Source organism: Drosophila bipectinata, chromosome 2R (assembly GCF_030179905.1).
Source record: "Drosophila bipectinata strain 14024-0381.07 chromosome 2R, DbipHiC1v2, whole genome shotgun sequence".
Classification (NCBI taxonomy): domain Eukaryota; kingdom Metazoa; phylum Arthropoda; class Insecta; order Diptera; family Drosophilidae; genus Drosophila; species Drosophila bipectinata.
The window spans coordinates 15,555,514-15,574,571 of NC_091737.1; the positions used below are offsets into that span (position 1 = coordinate 15,555,514).

The window sequence follows — 19,058 nt, forward strand, 5'->3', positions numbered from 1 at the left end:
TTGAAGTTATATCCCTATGGTTTGAAACGACATTTCTTTCAGTGGATATGTGTAAAAAGCGAGTGATTGGTGTTAGGTCGAAGTTCCCCGACTCTGGATAAAAGTGAAAGCCCAACAAGAGCCCATATCCTCCCGCGTTTCCTCGTTTATATTTGCTTTGGCATTTCATCCATGCAACACAAAGGCTCTATGGCCCTGCGTACGGCGGGGGATGTTGGATTGAGGTGCCTGCCACAGGGTGGGGCTACACACATAAGCCTTGACAAAAGTCAATCAGCATATTTGCTCGATTGGAGGGAGCATGCCAAGCGGATAATCGATTCGCAATGTGTTTGAATAACAAATTACTGGAAATTGTGAATGCGAAAGTCATTGTATCTCAGACACATGAACACACACAATATGCTTAGTGTATGTTGGAATTTTTGGTGGCAAACTGGTGGTGGTATGGGTCCTTAATATATATACATATGTATGCAGCTGTCAGTGTCGCAGGATTTCGATGGAAACGTCTCCATCCTGACAGGCTTGAAATCCTGTTGCCACTTGTTGGCCTTTGCCATCTTGTTTGGTGAGTGAACTTGTGGCTCGAACTATTGAACTTTGGGCTCAAACAATGAACTGTTCTTACTATTTGCTCTCTCTCCAGTTTCCTTAGAAGGCACTTAAAGAAAACTTTGAGGTTTATAAAGATAAAATAGATAAATATTAAGTATGTTTAAGCATATGTACTAGATTATCATTGTTATTTTCATATTTATATGTATTCCCCCCTGTATTTATACCCCCTTTTAAAAGAATTTATATTTTTTTTTCATGTGTAATAAGAGCAAAAGTAATAATCGTAGACAGACACAGATGTTCAAGGAAAACTTTACCCCCATTTCTGTGGAGGCAACCAATGGCCCAAGCACAACCACAATAATGTTCTGGAAAAGTTTAATCTAATTTCATGCGGTATGTGAATAATCGTGCCGAATTAGTTGTGTTCGATTTGGTCAGATGTCAGTGCACCTTTTGTCAACAAAGAAAGGAAGCTTCGCTGGAGATGAGGCCATCCCGCCTCCTGTCTACGATCTGCCTGGCGTCCAAAGGACAGCATATGTGGTAGACAAGTTTAAATCAAGGCAGAGCGAGAAAAACAGGCAATAGATGCATTAATCAACTTCACCAAATGAACCAAGTTGGCCCCTGGGCCAAAAATCAAATCCATGACCCCGAGCCCGAATCCGAATCCGAACATGAACTCGAACCTCGAGCCTGCCCATACCCAGGACCCTGACAATTTGTCAATGTGTCAGATGATCAACCAAAACGAGCATTGGAGCATTGATTTAATTAATTTATGTTATCCCGGCGGCCTGGCAACAGCCGACTCTCTGGTAACTCTGGTCCAGCATCCTATCCAATGGGATCCCTGTGAGTATCCTGGCCGTCTGGCCGTGCAACAGGTTGTCGGGAGCCAGTTTCCGTGCGAGAAGGAAAAGCTTTTGCGGGAAAGCTCGTCCGGCAGTCATGAATGAAAAGCAGGAACGGCAGCTCGGCTCAGTTCGGATTCGGATTCTGGCTGCCTCAGCTTCTGCCATTGCTGCTGCTGCTTCTGTTTCGGGTTCGGTTTCAGTTTCAGTTTCGGTTTCTGCTTCAGCTTCAGCTTCAGCTTCTGTTTCTGTTTCCGGACGGAGCTCTCATTGCGCCGCCAACCGGGCAAGCGAACGTACACGGGGCGGATACTACCCAAGATTCCGTATCGGACATTCCAAAACGTGTTTCAAAAACCCTGGCGCGGTCCTATTCGAATTCCAGCCAGCCGTCACATTTCATTTGAATTTTAATTCAATAAAAAAGTGCACAAAACGCGAATAATCAGGAAAAATAATAATCATAAAAAAAGGAGGGGAAAGGAAAGGATATCCCGCCAAGGCAGCAACAAATGTAAATGGTTGTCATTTCGCAGTGTTTCTGGTGTGTGTGAAAGCGTGTGTGCGGGTGTGTGTGAAAATATGCAAAGATTTGCGTAAGTCGCGAGGCGTAAAAAATATTCAAATTTCATGTTGGCATTACTGCACGCATTCCTAAATAATCCAATGCCAGCACAAGTGTGCAAATAATAAGGAGACTCGGCTCAAGAGGCGACGCCAAGCGTCTGCTAATAGGATTACGCATCACCTCCGCCGTTGACAGTTTTAAGGATTAGCAGGGAATCCAGGGGAAACCAAAACTTTCAGGTACATCCGAGTGCAACAGGCTTTAATCTCTAATTTTTTTATTGTGGTCACGGGGCGTATGGTTGATATTTTAGTTACTAACATTCCTGGATACTACATATAACAAAGTATTAAAATATTTGATTAAAATAGTTTAAAAGTACCGTATGCTCTTAGTTAATTAATTTTGAAAAGTGCAACAGGCGGGACCACACAGCGTATGCGTGATTTCCATGTCCGCACCATTCCGATATGGATATCGCTCTGTCTAATTGTTATCCACAGCCATTGGACCCACACACTCACACTCCAGCAGAAACAAATTAATAACAAACTTGGTGCCACATTAATTGGCATCCGCTATCTGTGGGGTAGGTAAAAATTGAAGGGGTACATATATAGAGGGGATGGGGAGCTTCAAGAGGAGCAGTAAACTCCATAAATATCACATTTTATTAAACAAAGCCCGAATCCATTTGCGTTATTGCGTTTACGTGCACGAATGTTAATTGAAGTCACCTCACCTTTTCGGGACAGTGGCAGATACACCTATTCCCTTAGCCAGCCAGCCACCCAACCACCCTATTGGTACTTATCATGCCAGGGAAACCACCAAAACAGATTAGATAAGTCGATTGCGATTGGTGGCTGTGGCATGATTAGCGAACAAAGGGGACGCGGAGGATGAGCAAGTGCTGTGGAAAAAAAAGTGAGGGAGTGGGTCCTGCCAAACACCTCCACATACATACATACATATATGTGGGAAATGAATATTCATAATGGGGCGCCAGTTACACATTCCCCGTCGAAGCATGAAAAGCAAATTACGCACAAAATAATTGACATTAGCATATTTTGTGCATCCCCGTTCAAAGTGTATCTGCGCGTGTGGATATCCTGTTTTAGAATAGCTTTCAACTTGGTCCCCCCCTATTTTGATTGAACTTGAAAGTCTCGCTTCGCACCCACATGGCGTATACGTGATGCGTCTGTGAGGATTAAACAATGATAGCTGGCAATAGAATTGGATTGAAAAAAAAGTGAAATAAAATAAAAGTGAGTGTATGAGTGGGAGAGGGAGCAGGAGCCATGCTTTATATTGAATAAACATTTCTTTCTTCTTTCTGTGAGCTGGCTCTGTGGGAAGTTCTAATTGATACCCCCCAGCTGACAAACGGAAATGGACAGAAGGTCGCAGCAAATGCGAAATTTGTTTTCAATATGGACATGTGTTTACTTATTTAGGGCTCTTTGTAGTCACAACTCCCCATTCCACTCCAGCCGCCATTCGGACACTCGTAATCCCCACTAAGTGAGGCGGGTGTAAACGATTCCTTTGGGGCATAAAGTTCACACGTTCCCCCCAGATTCCTTCCGATTCATTCGCCCCCATGGTGCCACTTAATCATTACAAATAAGCCACATAAGTGCACGAAAAGTAAATTCCTCAAGTCCACATTCGAGACAATAAAAGTAGTAATATTTGGTTTTACAAGCCAAAGACATTTTGTTGCAGTGCAATACACAGGAGCAACATTTATGGCTCGTTAGCAATTGAATGGCGCTGGAGCTGGAGGAGCTGGCGGCGGTTTTATGCCAAAGGCAGGACCAAAAGTTTGTCTAGTTTTGAAGTTTATGTCGGCCGTTGCGGTTGCGGTTTCGATCATGGGTTCATGGGTTAATTGCCAAGTTATCCCGCTGCAAGGGACCAGATTTTGATTGGTTCCCACGCTCAAAAAGGAAAAGATGCAAACATCTAAAGTGGCTTGCCCGAAGAGCCACATTTTATCAAAGTCAATTCTTATCTGGACGAAAAATGTTTGCAGCTGAAGTTGATAAATGGATTTACTTTGATTTTATAGCTAAAAATCGATGCTGGCAAGCGGGCGAAGGGTGACGAGGCTAGAGCTGAGGCTGTGGCTGATAATTTTGAATCTTTCACTCAGTCCCCGAACCAAAAAAGACAATGGACCAAGAGGGCGGTCAAAGACACGAAAGATTCTAGCCCCTGACTCATCGAAGGTTACCATTCCATTTGAGAAACCGAAATTGCACTTAAAATTGAATGCTTGGCTGGAGGAGCGTGCAACCCAAAGATAATCTATGACATAAAATCACGCGACAGTAAATGCTGCTTATTGCCAGACAAAGAGGACGAACAAGGACAAAGGATCCGCTGCAACTTGTGTTTTTCCCTCAGTCTCAATGTATATTTGCGAGGGCTGTCCAACTACCTTCTTTGTGTGGAAATTGCATAAAAAAAATAAACTTTCGCATTGGTGCTTCATTTTTGCGCTCGTTTTGATTATCAGCCATTGCATTTGCATTCGTAGTCCCCCCAACCCAAACGATGAGAATTTCATATCATTTTTCTATTTTTCTACATTTTTTTTTGTGAGTCACAGCTGCATTTGGTTTATATCTGGGAAATTTTTCGCTCATCTGGCAGCTTGTATTTATCATTTGCGCATCATTAGCCCGCGTCGAAACGGAATTATTTATTTGCTTTTCATTTGCCAAGTGAGAACTTTCCTTACTTGGACAGCTGCTGCCGACTGCAGGATCCTAGCACACTTCAATTAACACTGACTAAAGTGCAGAAACAGCTTGCTTCATTTAAGGATTTGGTTCTGAATTTTCCAAGACATTTTTCTTCGACTTTCTGGAGCTCCCAGCGATGCCGCCGTCGGGATGGCGGGATAAAATTAATGGCGGGCAACCAAGCCAATTAATGCCACTTAATCATACACTATCAGCTTTAAATGGTTTCCTGATTACCTGCTGGCACGGTTTGCCTCTTATCCTTTTCGAAACTTTTACACACGAGCTGCAGGCAGGATGCTCCACTTGGAAAATTTCTGTTGCCTACATCATGGGGCCCTTTAAGAAACCACAGACTCTTTCGCAAGCCAACAATTTTGCATTTAATTGCTTAATTACTGCTGCACAGTAGACATGCCAGGAGAAAGTCCCCAGACCCCTTGATTCTCACACCTAAGCCCTTGGTATCACCCTCCTGACCCCTTCGACTTCTTACCACTAAGCGGCTGCCATTTATGTTAACGTCGCTCAAACTGTTTTATGGCCCTGCAGAAAGGAACATTTATGACTGCCTCGGGTCTCGCTGGTTGCTTGGTCGCTTGCCTCCTCGGAGGTGCAACTTGGGGGCGTAAAGAGGGCGTGGCCAGACCACTGTTCAGCACAATTGCCGCCAAGTGGGCGTTCAGGCCGCCAGGGCACTTGGGCCACAAACAACTTACACTCTAAACCAGAGATGAATGCAAAGTTTCTTCCTTTTTGCAGGCTCTTTCAAAATGGTGGTGCCGATGTGTTCGTGCCTTGCGTAGTTGCATTCCATCCGACATCCAACCATCCGAATAATCCAGATACCCAGAAATGTGGACCTATATGATGGCTGCCGCCCGTGGAGATCGTGTCAACACGATGATGTCCACCCGAAGAAGACCAGAAACCGAGTCACCAAAATACGGCTACAAGTAGGTATTCCTATATTTTATATGAAATGTTTATCCCATAAAACTTATACAATAAAACAATGGAATGTATAAACTATTTTTATCCGTATATTCCATCCACAGCCTCTCCACCCGTCCCATGTACCGCACCACTCGATTTGTGGGTCCGGCCTCCTCGGCACCGGCCCAACTGCAGCTGCCCTGCGGCTCCCATCAGACATCAGTGGGCGTTACACCTCCGCCGCTGGAGGAGATTAGCGGTGGGCTCTTTGCTCCCTTTGCGCCCACGGCGACGATAACGGTTGAGCAGGCAGCCACCTCGATACCGATGTCAGTGAATGGTGAGGGTGGCCTGGAGGTGCACCACCTCCACTATCCACGCCGGAGCTGGCATCGAAAATATAGCCGTGGGAATCGCCGACAGACGGCGGAGAATGCGGAGACCGACGAGGAGGACGATGATGAGGATGGCTCGGATGATGAGGACGATGAGCTGGCAGAACCCGTTGGCGAAGGCAATCCGGAGGAGGCAATAGCCCGGGCTGACCAGAAGCAGAATCACCATCAAAAGCATCGCCATCAACCGGATGCCAGTGATTGCGGTTATGTGGAAAATGGCAGAAAGCTGATACAGGTAGGGGAAATTACATTTTATAATTGATTAAAAAAAAATCGAAGAATAATAAGCTTTTTCTAACGAGCTTGTCACAAACAGCCTTTAAAGTAGCGTCCGTCTTTAAAGAGTTTAAAACCGGCATAAAATTGCATTGCCAACGTGGCGTATGCGCAATTTGATGCGAGTTGAAGATAAACAAGTCTGATAAACGATAGCCAATAAGCCACGACCCATGGCTGATACATATCACCGCTTCGGCGTGGCCGTAATTTCATTCTGTCCCTGACCACAATTCAATTATGTGGAAATGTAATTAAGTAATTGTTCTAATTGATTGACGCCTGGCCCAGTTTTGGGAAGTGCGGGTGCCCCAACCGCACAACTCTCCATTGTCTGCATAACTTCAATCGCCCCTTTTTTTCCAGGGGTCCCTCAGCGTTACCCCAACCCTCAGTCTGTCATCCAGCCATTCCAGACCAATGCAAATGAACTGGGCAGACCTTCATAAACTTGACCTTGCCGTAAATCGCGTTTTAATTACTTCCTCTATTGTCACGTAGGCAAAGGCATCGCCCCGAGCTGCCGCCTCCTCGTCGCTCCTCGTCAGCGCCAGTTGAATGCCATTTTTGGTTACCCGCAGAAATTTTTATTAGCACGTGTCAATTGACTTAAAACACTGTAAAAAGAGAAACAAAAAACGGCCAAGGGGTGAGAGGTGTTTTTTGGGATTGACGTTTAGAGCTTTTGGGCTTCAAGCCATTCAGAATACTCTAACAAATATCAAAGTTGAAGGATCTTTTCGGACAAAAATTTTAAGGCTTTAATCCCACACATTTCATAATCCAGATTAGCATATATATTTTATTCATTTCTCTAATTTGAATTTCAAATAATACGATATAATCTCTGTTTCATTTGCAAAAAGCAAATAATCCTCCAGGTGTCCTTTGACTTTTGTATCTTTAATCTTAAACCAGAAGCCTCTTGCTTTTTTAAGCTTATCTCTGGTGCATTTTCTATTTCCTCCGCAAGTCGGTGGACTTCTCGCCCAGATCTCATGTCCTGTCCAGGATAATTGCATTACTTAGGTTTCCTTATAAAAATAAGAGAAGGAAACCAGACTTCTTCCGACCCGCAGGGCTATAAATAAGTGAATGCGTATTTCGGTCTGGGGACCTGGGTGTTAAGTCAAGGAGGGGGGTCAGAGCTGGCCAGCTGCCGGACGGTTCATTGGGCCGGAGGTTCAGGAGTCTATAGAATGGATAGGGAACCCAAGGGCGACAACCAATTTGAAAGATAAGAGAGTCGAGTTCGTTTTTCTTCCTTTCACGTTTTTTTTTTGCTGTTGCTGTTGCTTTCCTCAAAGTGAATTGGGAAGAGAGAGCTGAAAACCAGCCACACAAAACTGTTTCAATGTCATTTCATAAATGGCCAGAGCAACACAGCAATGCCAATACCGAAAAGAAAAACGCAATGAAATAAATACAAATGAAAAGCCCTCAGAGTCCATACTCTGTCTCTGTCTGAGAGTCCTCCTGGCACCCTCTCGTTTCCACTTTCATTTCGTACCCGCATATCGTTGTGGTTGCCATCCAAATATTGGCTTGGCCGCCTCCGTCTGTCCGTGGGTCCGTCTGTCGGTCGGTTGTTGTTAATGCTTTTGAGGTGTGTCCTGAGTGTTTGTCCAAAAGCAGAAACATCACCAGAAGCCAAAGCCCAAGCAGGAACATCGCCAACCGAGTAAACGCCAAGGAAACCCCAAACTGCCGTCATTGTGGTTATATAAACGTCCATTACTCAAAATTGGCCGTGGAAGGGGTTAGGGGATACAGGGGATAGGGGATACATTTTATAGAATTGGCATTGAAAATATGAAAAGTCTCGTGCCAATCTAAAATAGTTACAAGTCCTCGAATCGAGTTGAACAGCCTCGACAACAGCGTTGTGTATCCTTGTCAGCTGGTCTTCGTACAGTCATCCAGTCAAGCCATTAAACCGATTAATGAACTCTATTTGCCTGGCCGTACCTGCGTAAAAACACTGAGAGAAAAATTGATTTCAAGGTTATGAAATATAAAATAAAAATATAAGGGTTATAACTATAACAATAACAATACAATATAACTATACCATACTAACATATAACAATAACTAACTATTTCTTCTAAGGCTTGCTGTTGAACAAAATGTTTGATTCTTGACTTATTTATTGCTAAAAGAATAATAAACCTTAATCTTGTTAATGTAGTGATATATATTTTGATGTATATATTTCTCTCTGTGTAGATGTTGGTTCGATTGTCCTGCCGCCTTTGCAATACTCGTGTTGTTGCTGTGCAATTTGAGAAGGCGGCAGGACACTCAACACGATGAGGATGGCACTTGGAGTAAGAGCGAGATGGAACGCTAGAGAAAGTGATAGAGAAAGTGGGGAAACCACCGACAGGGGGAGGGCGGGGAAAGGAGCGAGAACAAACAGCGAAAGTACGCTCCGTCTGTGGACATTCCGCTTAGTCAAATTTTTTTTGCCCCATCGACAGTTACGAAAAAAACGCGTTCGCAGGCGGCAGCTTAGCTCTCAGCCAGTGCAACTTTCTAATAAATAACCCAAAGTTACAACAAATTTTAAATAAAAACTCAAAATAAAGTAACAATAACAATAACAATAACATAAACAATGCCGAACTCGTCAACTAATGCGTTCGGTAAACATTCGAAAACAAGGCTTAAAAACTGAAGCAGCAATAACAGAACAGGAACAGGAACGGCCAAAAAAATATATATAAACAGCAACGACAACTGGATTTCCATGTTGATGAGGGTCTCTGGGTTCCCAGCCTTGTAACTTTTGAGAGAAAAGCACAACAGTCAGGATGGGATAATGGGTATGGGACGGGGTGTCGAAGCCTAGAGACCGGCATTAGTCAGTTTATTAAACGAACCTTGTTGCCGGCCATCCGATAAGCATTAAAGCTTATGGTCATCCAATCTGCGCCACAATTTGCATAATTTCCCACGTTTACAATGAAATCACAATCAAATAAATATCCAACTATCGGTTGTATCAATAACAGACAAGTGATAGAGTCCCCACAACGAGGTCCAAAGACTAAACAAGGGGTTAAACCTTTGAATCCATCACGAGATAAGATATCAAACATCTGTTGGTCGTTTATTATGATGTTTTCGAAATGCGAGTCGTGGAGCCTTTATTAAGTGATTTTTTAAAGCCAAGAATAGTTGATTTATAGCATCCCCTTAGGTGCTATTTAAATCAATTTAAAACCCCTTTCCAAAATACTTCAATTTACACCTCTTTTTCCCCAATTAAGGGTCAGCTATATAGAATTTTCTTACTCGATTTTACGACAGCCAACTGGCTTAGTCATGTTTTTATGGAGGAAGCATAAAAGGCCCACGTATCGCCATAAACGCTGATATGAAAACGCTTGATTTGGTTAGCACAGAGTTCCCCCACCTGGCAGGTGAATGAAAGCTAGAGGGTGGGTGGTGGGTGATAGGTGGCTGTGGAGGGGTACTGGGTCGCAATTATGGAAATTTATTGTGAGTCTCCACGCCGCCTTTGTGCCGTGAATGCCAATCAGGGAACGGCGATGGTCCGATGATAATGTTGGTCAGTATTCCAAATCCGATTTCAGTTTCGAGTAAGGTCAAAGTAAAGCACAAAAAACGGTTAAAAAATTGTGTGTTTTTTTGTAACCTTGCAGTTGGCAAAAATTACTGGCCAGTTGTCGATGATAATGATGAGCTCATTGGAAATCAGTAAAGTAAATATTATCGGGGAACAGGAAAATCTATCAGAAACACCGGCTATCCGTCAAATTGCAATTAATTTATGCACAAGTTGCTCGGCGTTAACCCCAGGTTGCCCGTCATCGGGAATGCCTTTTTAGCTTAATTGAAACGGTGCTGGTAGTGTTGGCCTGGCCAATTAAAAAGCATTTAGACAAAACGCCAAATGAAGGGGCAGTGTCATCAATCTTGTCGAAACGGTGGCTAGTGGTATTACCAACTTTGACGGTGGGTGGCCTGGACGCAGAAGGACCTAAAGACACTTGAGGCATCATCCTTCATTGTGGCTGCCGTTTTTGTTCCTGTTGCAAGCTTTAATTAATTAAAACGCGGCAGAGCGATGAGTGGCAAATGCAAATTAAGAAAATTGCAAAACAGCATTCGGAATTGACAAGCAAATAAGCCAATGTACAGTAGAGACTTGAAGAGTAATAAGCAAAAAAAAAAAAAACAAAAAACCATTTAAAAAAAAGAAAAAACAACATAAAAATTTTCTATAATTTTTCTTAATGCTTTTTCTCGAGTTTTTAAAATAATTTGTATCGAGTCTTTACTGTATATTATTGTGTATGGAAGTCGTGGTCTGGTCAGTGGCGTTGTCTCTGCCTCGGCCACTGCCATCGCCGCTGCCGGCGTCGCTGGCTCGCCTTGAATGGCAGCGGGCCAAGTGTTTTGGCGGCTTTATCAGTGTTAACAGTTTGAAAAGCCAGCTCGTCACAACGCGGCGCATGCGCGCAGCTGCTGCCCAAAAACTAACCGTTATTGCTGCTGTTATTATTATTGTTATTGTTATTGCTATTGGTATTGGCCCGCAGGCTAAATTCGGAGAACAATCCCAGTCAGTGGAAGTGGCAGTGTGGAAGTGGATGTGGAAGTGGAAGCGTACGAGTGAAATAGAGATAGCAGGACGATTCGATTTGTATGCGACATTTCAAAGTCAAAGCCATGGTGCAGTCGTTGGATATATCCGCCATAACGGGACAGCAAACAGATGCGGTAAATCTACCCACTTACACTGGCACACACATGCAAAATATTTACATGTATAGCACATGACCTTCACACACTTACTGGCTTACACGCAGCGGGAGGCGTGGCATTGCATTGTCATTTGCCATTTGCCGCCCAACGAGGCGTATGCGTCATATTTGTTAGGATGTTGGTTTTTTTTCTGCTAAAGATGGCTTAATGGATTAACCGCTGCCGCCGGCTGATAAGAGTTTATTCGACTGTCAGGAACACGCCCCTAATATCCTGCGAGTATGAAATGAGTAAAAGAAAAGATTTCCCCAAGACATGGCTAGAAGTAGTTCTTGAAACCTACAAAGTTCTTAAAATAATTTATACAATTTAAATACCTTTAATGCGAAACCAATTTCAATCCTTTCATTGGCTACATTAAATCTGAACTTTATTAGTTTGTCAATGGTCTTTAAGGAGATACCATAGCCAAAAGCTGTCGCACAATTGGGCTGCGTCATCCAGCTGGCAGACATAACAAAATTTAAGCACAAAACTTGGATGCTGACCAAGTTTTAATGTGGTTAAAAGGGGGTAGAACCAGAAAAAAGATATACCCATAACCGGAGCACTAAAACGCTTCAATTAGTAGACGTTCGCTGAAACTTTTTGCAGAACTTATGTCTGCAACGCCAAGTCAGTTACAGAGAGAGAAAGGGTTCCGATAAGACGATGTCAGATTTCAAATTTTGATTTATGGCTTCTCTAAAATTTGTATTAATTTCATAGAGTATGGTATAGGAATGATTATCTTTGGAATATTTAAAAGTTTCGCCTTTAAATCCTTTATTTTTTTGTGACTGTATAGGAGCCCAGTAAACGAAGCAAGCCCTCGGCTTTGAGGCGCACCCTGCAAGCTCTCCGCCAGCGTCTGACCAAAAGAAATCGCCCCAAGCCGCCAGATTGGTTTCTCGAGAAGTTCTCCAATACCACGAACACGGACAAAATTGGCAAGGGTTGTCCGGCCATGGAGGATGCGGCCCTTTCCAGCGAAATACGCGGCTCCAGCGTCCTGTGCAACAGACTCTCCGTGGATCCCACATTGCAGTCGCACTACAGGGTGAGTGAACTGCTCTGATTTCAAGCTGGCAGTCTGAAATCCGAACTATGTAGATGCCATTACCATAAGAAAATTAAACTTCCTGAGCACTTAGTCAGTTCAGTTGAGAAATTGGTCTTTTCAGTTTGGTTTTATTTTCCTGCTAACTGACCTGCAAAAGGGCAATTAAAAAACTAAACTACATTATGCAAATGGCTTTCTTTTATTAATATGATTATACACTTTTACATTTTTTGCATATAGTGGCTGGCTATTGTTTCACTGGCGGTGCTTTATAATATTATTTTTGTGGTTGGACGGGCGGTCTTCTGGGAGATCAACAAAAGTGCTCCGGCGGTGTGGTACACCTTGGACTACCTCTGCGACTTCATCTATCTGCTGGATACGCTCGTCCACATGCATGAGGGTAAGCGACTGACACATCTATCCGACCATCCTGTTATCCTGCCATCCTGCCATGCTGCCATCATGACATCCTGCTATCCTGAATTCGGTTGCGTGTTTGAGATTTACCTATGCAAATGAGAATCGCACTAAGCCGCCTTCAGACTTCAGACAATGGCAATGGCGATGCTGTCGGCAAAGCCATTTGCCACGCATGTGAAACCCATTTCAGATGCTGAATGGGTGGGATATTCTCGTACATATACATATGCTAGCACGGGTGTGTGTGCGTGGTAGTCCTGTGAGCTCTGGATTGTGGGTGTGGTTGAGTTGCCAAATGCAGGGATAAGCCAACCTTGACATTTTGTACAAAAGCAACAAACGCTCTAGTACCTATCAGTGTTTATAGTTTAAAGGTGTTATGAGTTACAGATATTACAGAATTATTATTTTATTTTTCCATAAATATATTTAAAAATATAAGTAGTTTGTTGACAAACGACATCTCCATTTAAAGAAATTATGAAACCATAGGGTATTGCTCCGTCTATCAAGTTTTCTAAACTCAAAACTATAAAAAACATTTCTGCGGCACAGCTCTGTGGCTAAAGGCATAACCGAAACAAAAACATAGAGTCTACCACCCGGAAAATATGTCTAGGTCGTGCCACCAACTAAAGTCCTTTGTGTTTTATTCAAATTCTGTGCAGGATTCCTGGACCAGGGCCTTCTTGTGCGGGATGCTTTCCGGCTGCGCAGACACTACTTCCACACCAAGGGCTGGTACCTGGACGTCCTCTCGATGGTGCCCACGGATCTGGCCTACATCTGGTGGCCGCCGGAGACCTGTTCCAGCCTCTATCTTCCATGTCCCGTGATCGTTAGACTGAATCGTCTGCTGCGAGTGAACCGGCTGTGGGAGTGGTTCGATCGAACGGAGACTGCCACCGGATACCCGAATGCCTTCCGGATCTGCAAAGTGGTGCTGGCCATCTTGGTGTTGATTCACTGGAATGCCTGCATGTACTTTGCCATTAGCTACGAGATTGGCTTCAGCTCCGACTCGTGGGTCTACAATCTGAATGGAACGAGAAACAATACCCTTCAGCGGCAGTACATCTACAGTTTTTATTGGTCAACTTTGACCCTGACGACGATTGGAGAGACGCCAACGCCGGAGAACGATGTGGAGTACCTGTTCGTGGTGGCTGACTTTCTCGCCGGAGTTCTCATCTTTGCCACCATTGTGGGTAAGTGTGGTTTCCACTCTACAATAATCTCTAAAAGGGATTTTCCTTGCTCCTTTTTAATGTAAATTAATTGCTTTCTAAGTAGCTTCATTCTCCTTTCAATTAAAATTATATTTTCCCTTTTTTATGTCAGTGATTTTTGCTTTGTTTTTTGCTGAAATTTTCCTTTCCCATTTGTGCCAGTGCCAGTGGGTCAGCCTGTCAGTGGGAGATATTCTGGAAAATCCTTTTTTTGGGGGACTTTGTTTGCGTTTGTTTACGCAAATATTTCGTCTGATCGTTTAATTGGTTCCAGAGTGACATCTGTGACATCAATGGGTATTAATTTACAGCCACGCACGTCAGGGTCGGCCCGCACGTACTCCGCCCTTGGGTCGTCCCATCCTGCCCCGCCTGCCCCTCTGTGTCAAACCCCCTTTCGCCACCCCCATCGACCCACATTATTCATTACGCTTTCAGTCTGTTCGAGTTTGTTCTGTTCCGTTCCGTTTCGTTCTGTGTTGTTTTGTTTTTCTGGGTTGATTTGTTGCCGTCGCTCTGCCATCTTCCCCGCCCAAATATCTACAATTTTTTTTTTTTTTTTTGGCAAACGTGCCTTTTTATCATTTTTGTCGTCCTCCTTATCGCTGCCATTACCGTCTCCTATACCCAGTCCCATGTCTCTCGCCTCCTGTCCAGAGCCTCCAAGTCGCAGGTCGCATTCCCGCATTCCCAGCAGCTGCCAAGTCCTCACATTTCGCATCCTCATCCTGCGACCTCGCTGTGCAAACAAATTTACTTACTGTGATGAATGCAGAGTTCGTTTGGACAAGACGGGTACACAGCGAGAAATTTCTGAACCAAAAAATTATCTAGAATAACTTGGTTGAGAAAAAAATTATACCATTTGTAGTATTCAATTATTCTAATTATTATTATTTTTAAAAACCAATTACCATTATTATAAAAATATTTTTTTTCAAACTGCCATTAGGCGTCTTCGTTATTTCACCCGCTTGTTTGTGTGTGTGTGTGTGTCAGCGCCTGTATGTATTTGTGTGCTAGCACCGGAAGTGCCGCCATTAGTCGCCTTTGTGCCACGCTATCCGCATGCCGGAATCCATGAGTGGCATGGAACACTGGCTCCTTCAATTTCATTGCGCCCGAGTGGGCGGTGAACCGGTTATGGGGCGGCTAAGATGAATGGCCATCACCCCTCATTCATTAACCAACTTGCTCACCATTCTGTTTTGTTCCATCCCCCGAAATTCAGGTAACATCGGCTCCATGATCTCCAACATGAATGTGGCCAGGGTGGAGTTCCAGAACCGAATGGACGGTGTAAAGCAGTACATGGCATTCCGGAGAGTCGGCCATGAACTGGAAGCTCGAGTCATCCGCTGGTTTGCGTACACGTGGTCCCAAAGCGGCGCCCTCGATGAGGAGCGAGTGCTGGCCGCGTTGCCCGACAAGCTGAAGGCGGAGATTGCCATCCAAGTGCATATGGATACCCTGAAACAGGTTCGCATTTTCCACGACACGGAGCCTGGTCTGCTGGAGGCTCTGGTGCTGAAACTGAAGCTGCAGGTTTTCAGTCCCGGAGACTACATTTGTCGCAAGGGTGACGTGGGCAAGGAGATGTATATCGTGAAAAGAGGAAAACTCTCCGTGGTGGGAGACGATGGCATCACCGTTCTGGCCACTTTGGGAGCTGGCTCTGTGTTTGGCGAGGTCTCCGTCCTGGAGATAGCCGGAAATCGAACGGGCAATCGCCGGACAGCCAATGTCCGCTCCCTGGGCTACTCGGATCTCTTCTGCTTAGCGAAAAGGGATCTTTGGGAGACACTGGCCGATTATCCGGAGGCCAGATCCACGCTAACCCAACGAGGATGTCAGCTTCTCCGCAAAGATGGACTTCTGGATGAGCAGATATTCGCCGGTAATATTTTGTATTCAAAACTAAAATTACGTATACGACTAGTTGCCTAACATTTGGCATAAATTAAAGTAACGGACTTAATCTCCTTATGTGAGATTAAAGGATTATTGAAATGAATAACTGCAGGCAATTAAAATTAATTTATGCATCTACAATTCAAATCACGATACAATTAAATACATAAATCAGTTTTCACATCACCAACGGATTCAATTAGTTTTAAATGCTCTGTTAATGAAAGAAATATAATGCTTGAATGAAAAATTATGAGCTTGGTAATTACGGTCACCCGTCTTCCCATTTTTGTAGACTCCCAACGAGTTCATGACAGCATCGAGGGTGGAATCGAGAAGCTGGAACTGTCGGTGGAGAACCTGAACATGCGACTGGCGCGCCTTCTGGCGGAATACACCGCCAGCCAGGCCAAGATCAAGCAGCGGCTAGCCAAGCTGGAGATGAAGTGAGTACCGCACAGACGTCTAAACTCGAGATCCAGCCCTAACCTCTTGAACCTCCTTGTTTTAGCGGCGGCCCTGGCACTTGGCGTTTGGAGTGCGAGCCGCAGACGCGGGCCCGCAGCGGTCGCCTGTACTCGCTGCAGCCAAAGAGGCGCCCACGTTCCCGACCTGACGCGACTGCCAAAAGCGGCGAGGCTGCCAAGCAGAACACGCTCTAAGCCACTGGCCAGCCAAGCCCCATAGAGGCCACCCCTTTCGCCTTCCGCCAGCCACCCCAGCCAAGGCCGGAAAATAGTGATAAATGCATTAAACTTGCAGGAGTTGTTGGGGGCGGGGGTAATAACGAAACCCTTTGGCCCTGGGCCAAGTTTACTTGAAACTGTTTTTTCGGGCGGCCAGTTAAATCAATTTTTAATTTTTACAATTAGTTTGTAGTTGGGCCAGACGAAGGGGTCGGCGGGAAGGCGGAGGTCCTGTTTGTAGCAAACTTTATAAATTTGTAAAATGATTCAAAACTGAATGTGCCTCAAAAGTGTGCGTGTGTGTGTATGTGTAAGGGATACTTTAAGGGAGGAACGGAGCGGAACGGAAGCCGGAAGGTCAGATAATTGGGAGCTAGAGGCCCAGCAAGAGTTAACCCACTACGATCCAGTGTACATATTCTAAGCATAGTCCAATTTTACAAATGAACAACAAATGTTTGCCTAGGCTAGGACGATTTTACACATCCTTTACACAAGGAACAAACAAACAATGAACTAATTGCACAAAATCGGATCGACACAGTAAATCAAAGTAACTAAGCTAATAACTAATAACAAGTAACTGACCAAGTACCGACGATGACATTGCTGAAATACTTAGTTAAACGAGGATAAACGGGGGAGATTTAAATAAAAAATGTAAATGATGCACACCAAAAACCAAACAAATCGAATTCAATGAAAGCAAATGTTAACAAACCAAGCTTCCAAAGCTACCAAACCAACGCAAAAACAAACAAAATCGAAACGTAAAGAAAAACAACATGGAGGAGAAGCAAAAGAAAGAAAAACAAAAGAAATGTATTTTTATATTAGTCCTAGACATTGAATGTACCATGTATTGTATATGTGTAAGCAGAATAAACGAGAATTGAGTCAAATTATACGGAGCACTTATGTCAGCGTAAACGTATCCGGCGCAAGTGTCTTCAGAGCGACTGTAACTGTGGATAAATGCAAATCGCCCACAGCCTCCGGCCACGCGTTTTCCAAAGGATTTTTTTACAGGACTCTCTTTTCACCGTCTCTAATGACATCTTCGAGGGCGTTGACAAGAAGAGGAATAACCACAACAAAAAGCAAAATGTCACAACCAAATTAAGTAACTCTTAAAATATTTTATTCCTTTCTTTGTTTTCAAAAGTATTAAAATATTTTTAATTTTCATGTTGATAACATTATCTTAATATATTTCTCCCCATGTAGTAGAAACAGGCAACATAGTCAATAAATGCAGACGCATTGGGGAAAATGACAGCGACACGCGTTGGCTTTTTAGGTGCGACTTTCTTTCTGTGCGTACAACGGGGCGTATGAGCAATGCCAGCGCTGAAAAAGGTACAACAACAAAAAGTAAATAAATAGAAGGAAGAAGTGTTAAGAGCAGGGCTCCGGGGCAAAAGGAGAGGGGGGGGTTGAGAGGAATGGGGAGTGTGTGCTTCACAAAGTCGGTGGAAACATGTGGAGCCATGCGGAACCCCAAAACGGTCGCATCATGCCGTAAGTGCAGTAAAAAATCAATTTTGACAAAATGTTGAAAAATACACCCAAAGCCTTAAAAAAGTTGGGGTATATTTGGGGCCCTCAACAAAAAAAAAACAAGATGAAATCAGGGGGGCTGAGATGTGGCCGCCGCCGCCGGGGTGCTGGAAAATGACTGACAATAAAATGTTGACGCAGCCAAAGAGCATTATGGATACAGGGTGCTCGAAGGCGATTGGATTAAGTCGATAAGTCCAAGGGTTGGGGGATACTCCATCTAAACCACCTACTCCCAAAAAATAAGGCACAATAACATTCTGGGTACCTGCTGGTCCTTGCTTTATTAAGGCCAGAAGTTCGCACTCAACGTAAGCTGATTGATGTTTCGAGGGTTTTTCAGTTCACACATCTGCATAAAATAAATCCCTACAGTGCTCGTGTATGGGAAATGTTTGTATATTTTACATACAAAAAATAAAATGGTTATGGTTATTTTTATAAGAGTTTTTTCACAAAACATCATCTACAAATAAAGCATCCCACACTGTAGTTTCAAAGTTAAAATTGAAAATGCGAAAACCAATTTCGACAATTAACATGTCAGCGATTTCGAACTTCCAAAAAGCAATATAATCTTTAGGCGCCTTGTAATTAATCCATCGTTGGATTCAAATAAAAGAAATCCATTTATCATTCATCATTCTTCGTTGGTTAATGCGTGCCTTTTAAGAATGGGAATGATTTATTATGCCTAACCATACACATATGAGCCTAGCAACCCGAATGTTTCTTGCCACAATCGGTTCAGCACTTGACTGAGCTTGACTTGATTTCAATTCAGAAATTCGAAACGCAATAATAAAAACATCTAAATATGTCCCATCAATTGAATGACTTGCAACGCCTTCAATGTCTGTTATGTGTGGGAGTCATCAAGTGTGCCCGCAATGATGTCGATAAACTTGTAGAACACATGAATAAAGTTCACCCAAATATTGTTAAGATGACCGACGTGAAGTGCAAGCCTAGCAGTCCATCAAGCAAAATCGAGATCTTGACTAACTTCACTTCTGGTGTAAAAAACAGTAAGTTTATACTATAGATGGTATAGATG

The 19,058-nt window shown here is 43.7% G+C and overlaps 1 protein-coding gene across 2 annotated transcripts; it reads left to right on the top strand.

Moving 5' to 3' along the window:
- The first annotated feature begins 1,705 nt into the window (after positions 1–1,705).
- On the top strand, positions 1,706–17,343 carry CngA (Cyclic nucleotide-gated ion channel subunit A). 2 transcript variants are annotated; one of them, XM_017242087.3, is made up of 9 exons: positions 1,706–2,225; positions 5,508–5,701; positions 5,804–6,314; positions 11,938–12,189; positions 12,433–12,595; positions 13,284–13,823; positions 15,076–15,741; positions 16,051–16,201; positions 16,267–17,343. In XM_017242087.3, exons 2-9 carry the CDS (start codon positions 5,601–5,603, stop codon positions 16,415–16,417), a joined length of 2,535 nt encoding a protein of 844 aa, XP_017097576.1. In that variant the 5' UTR covers positions 1,706–2,225; positions 5,508–5,600; the 3' UTR covers positions 16,418–17,343. The 2 variants fall into 2 exon arrangements, with proteins under 2 accessions (XP_017097576.1, XP_017097579.1); XM_017242090.3 differs by lacking the exons at positions 1,706–2,225; positions 5,508–5,701; positions 5,804–6,314 and adding an exon at positions 10,828–11,105.
- Positions 17,344–19,058: the final 1,715 nt, after the last annotated feature.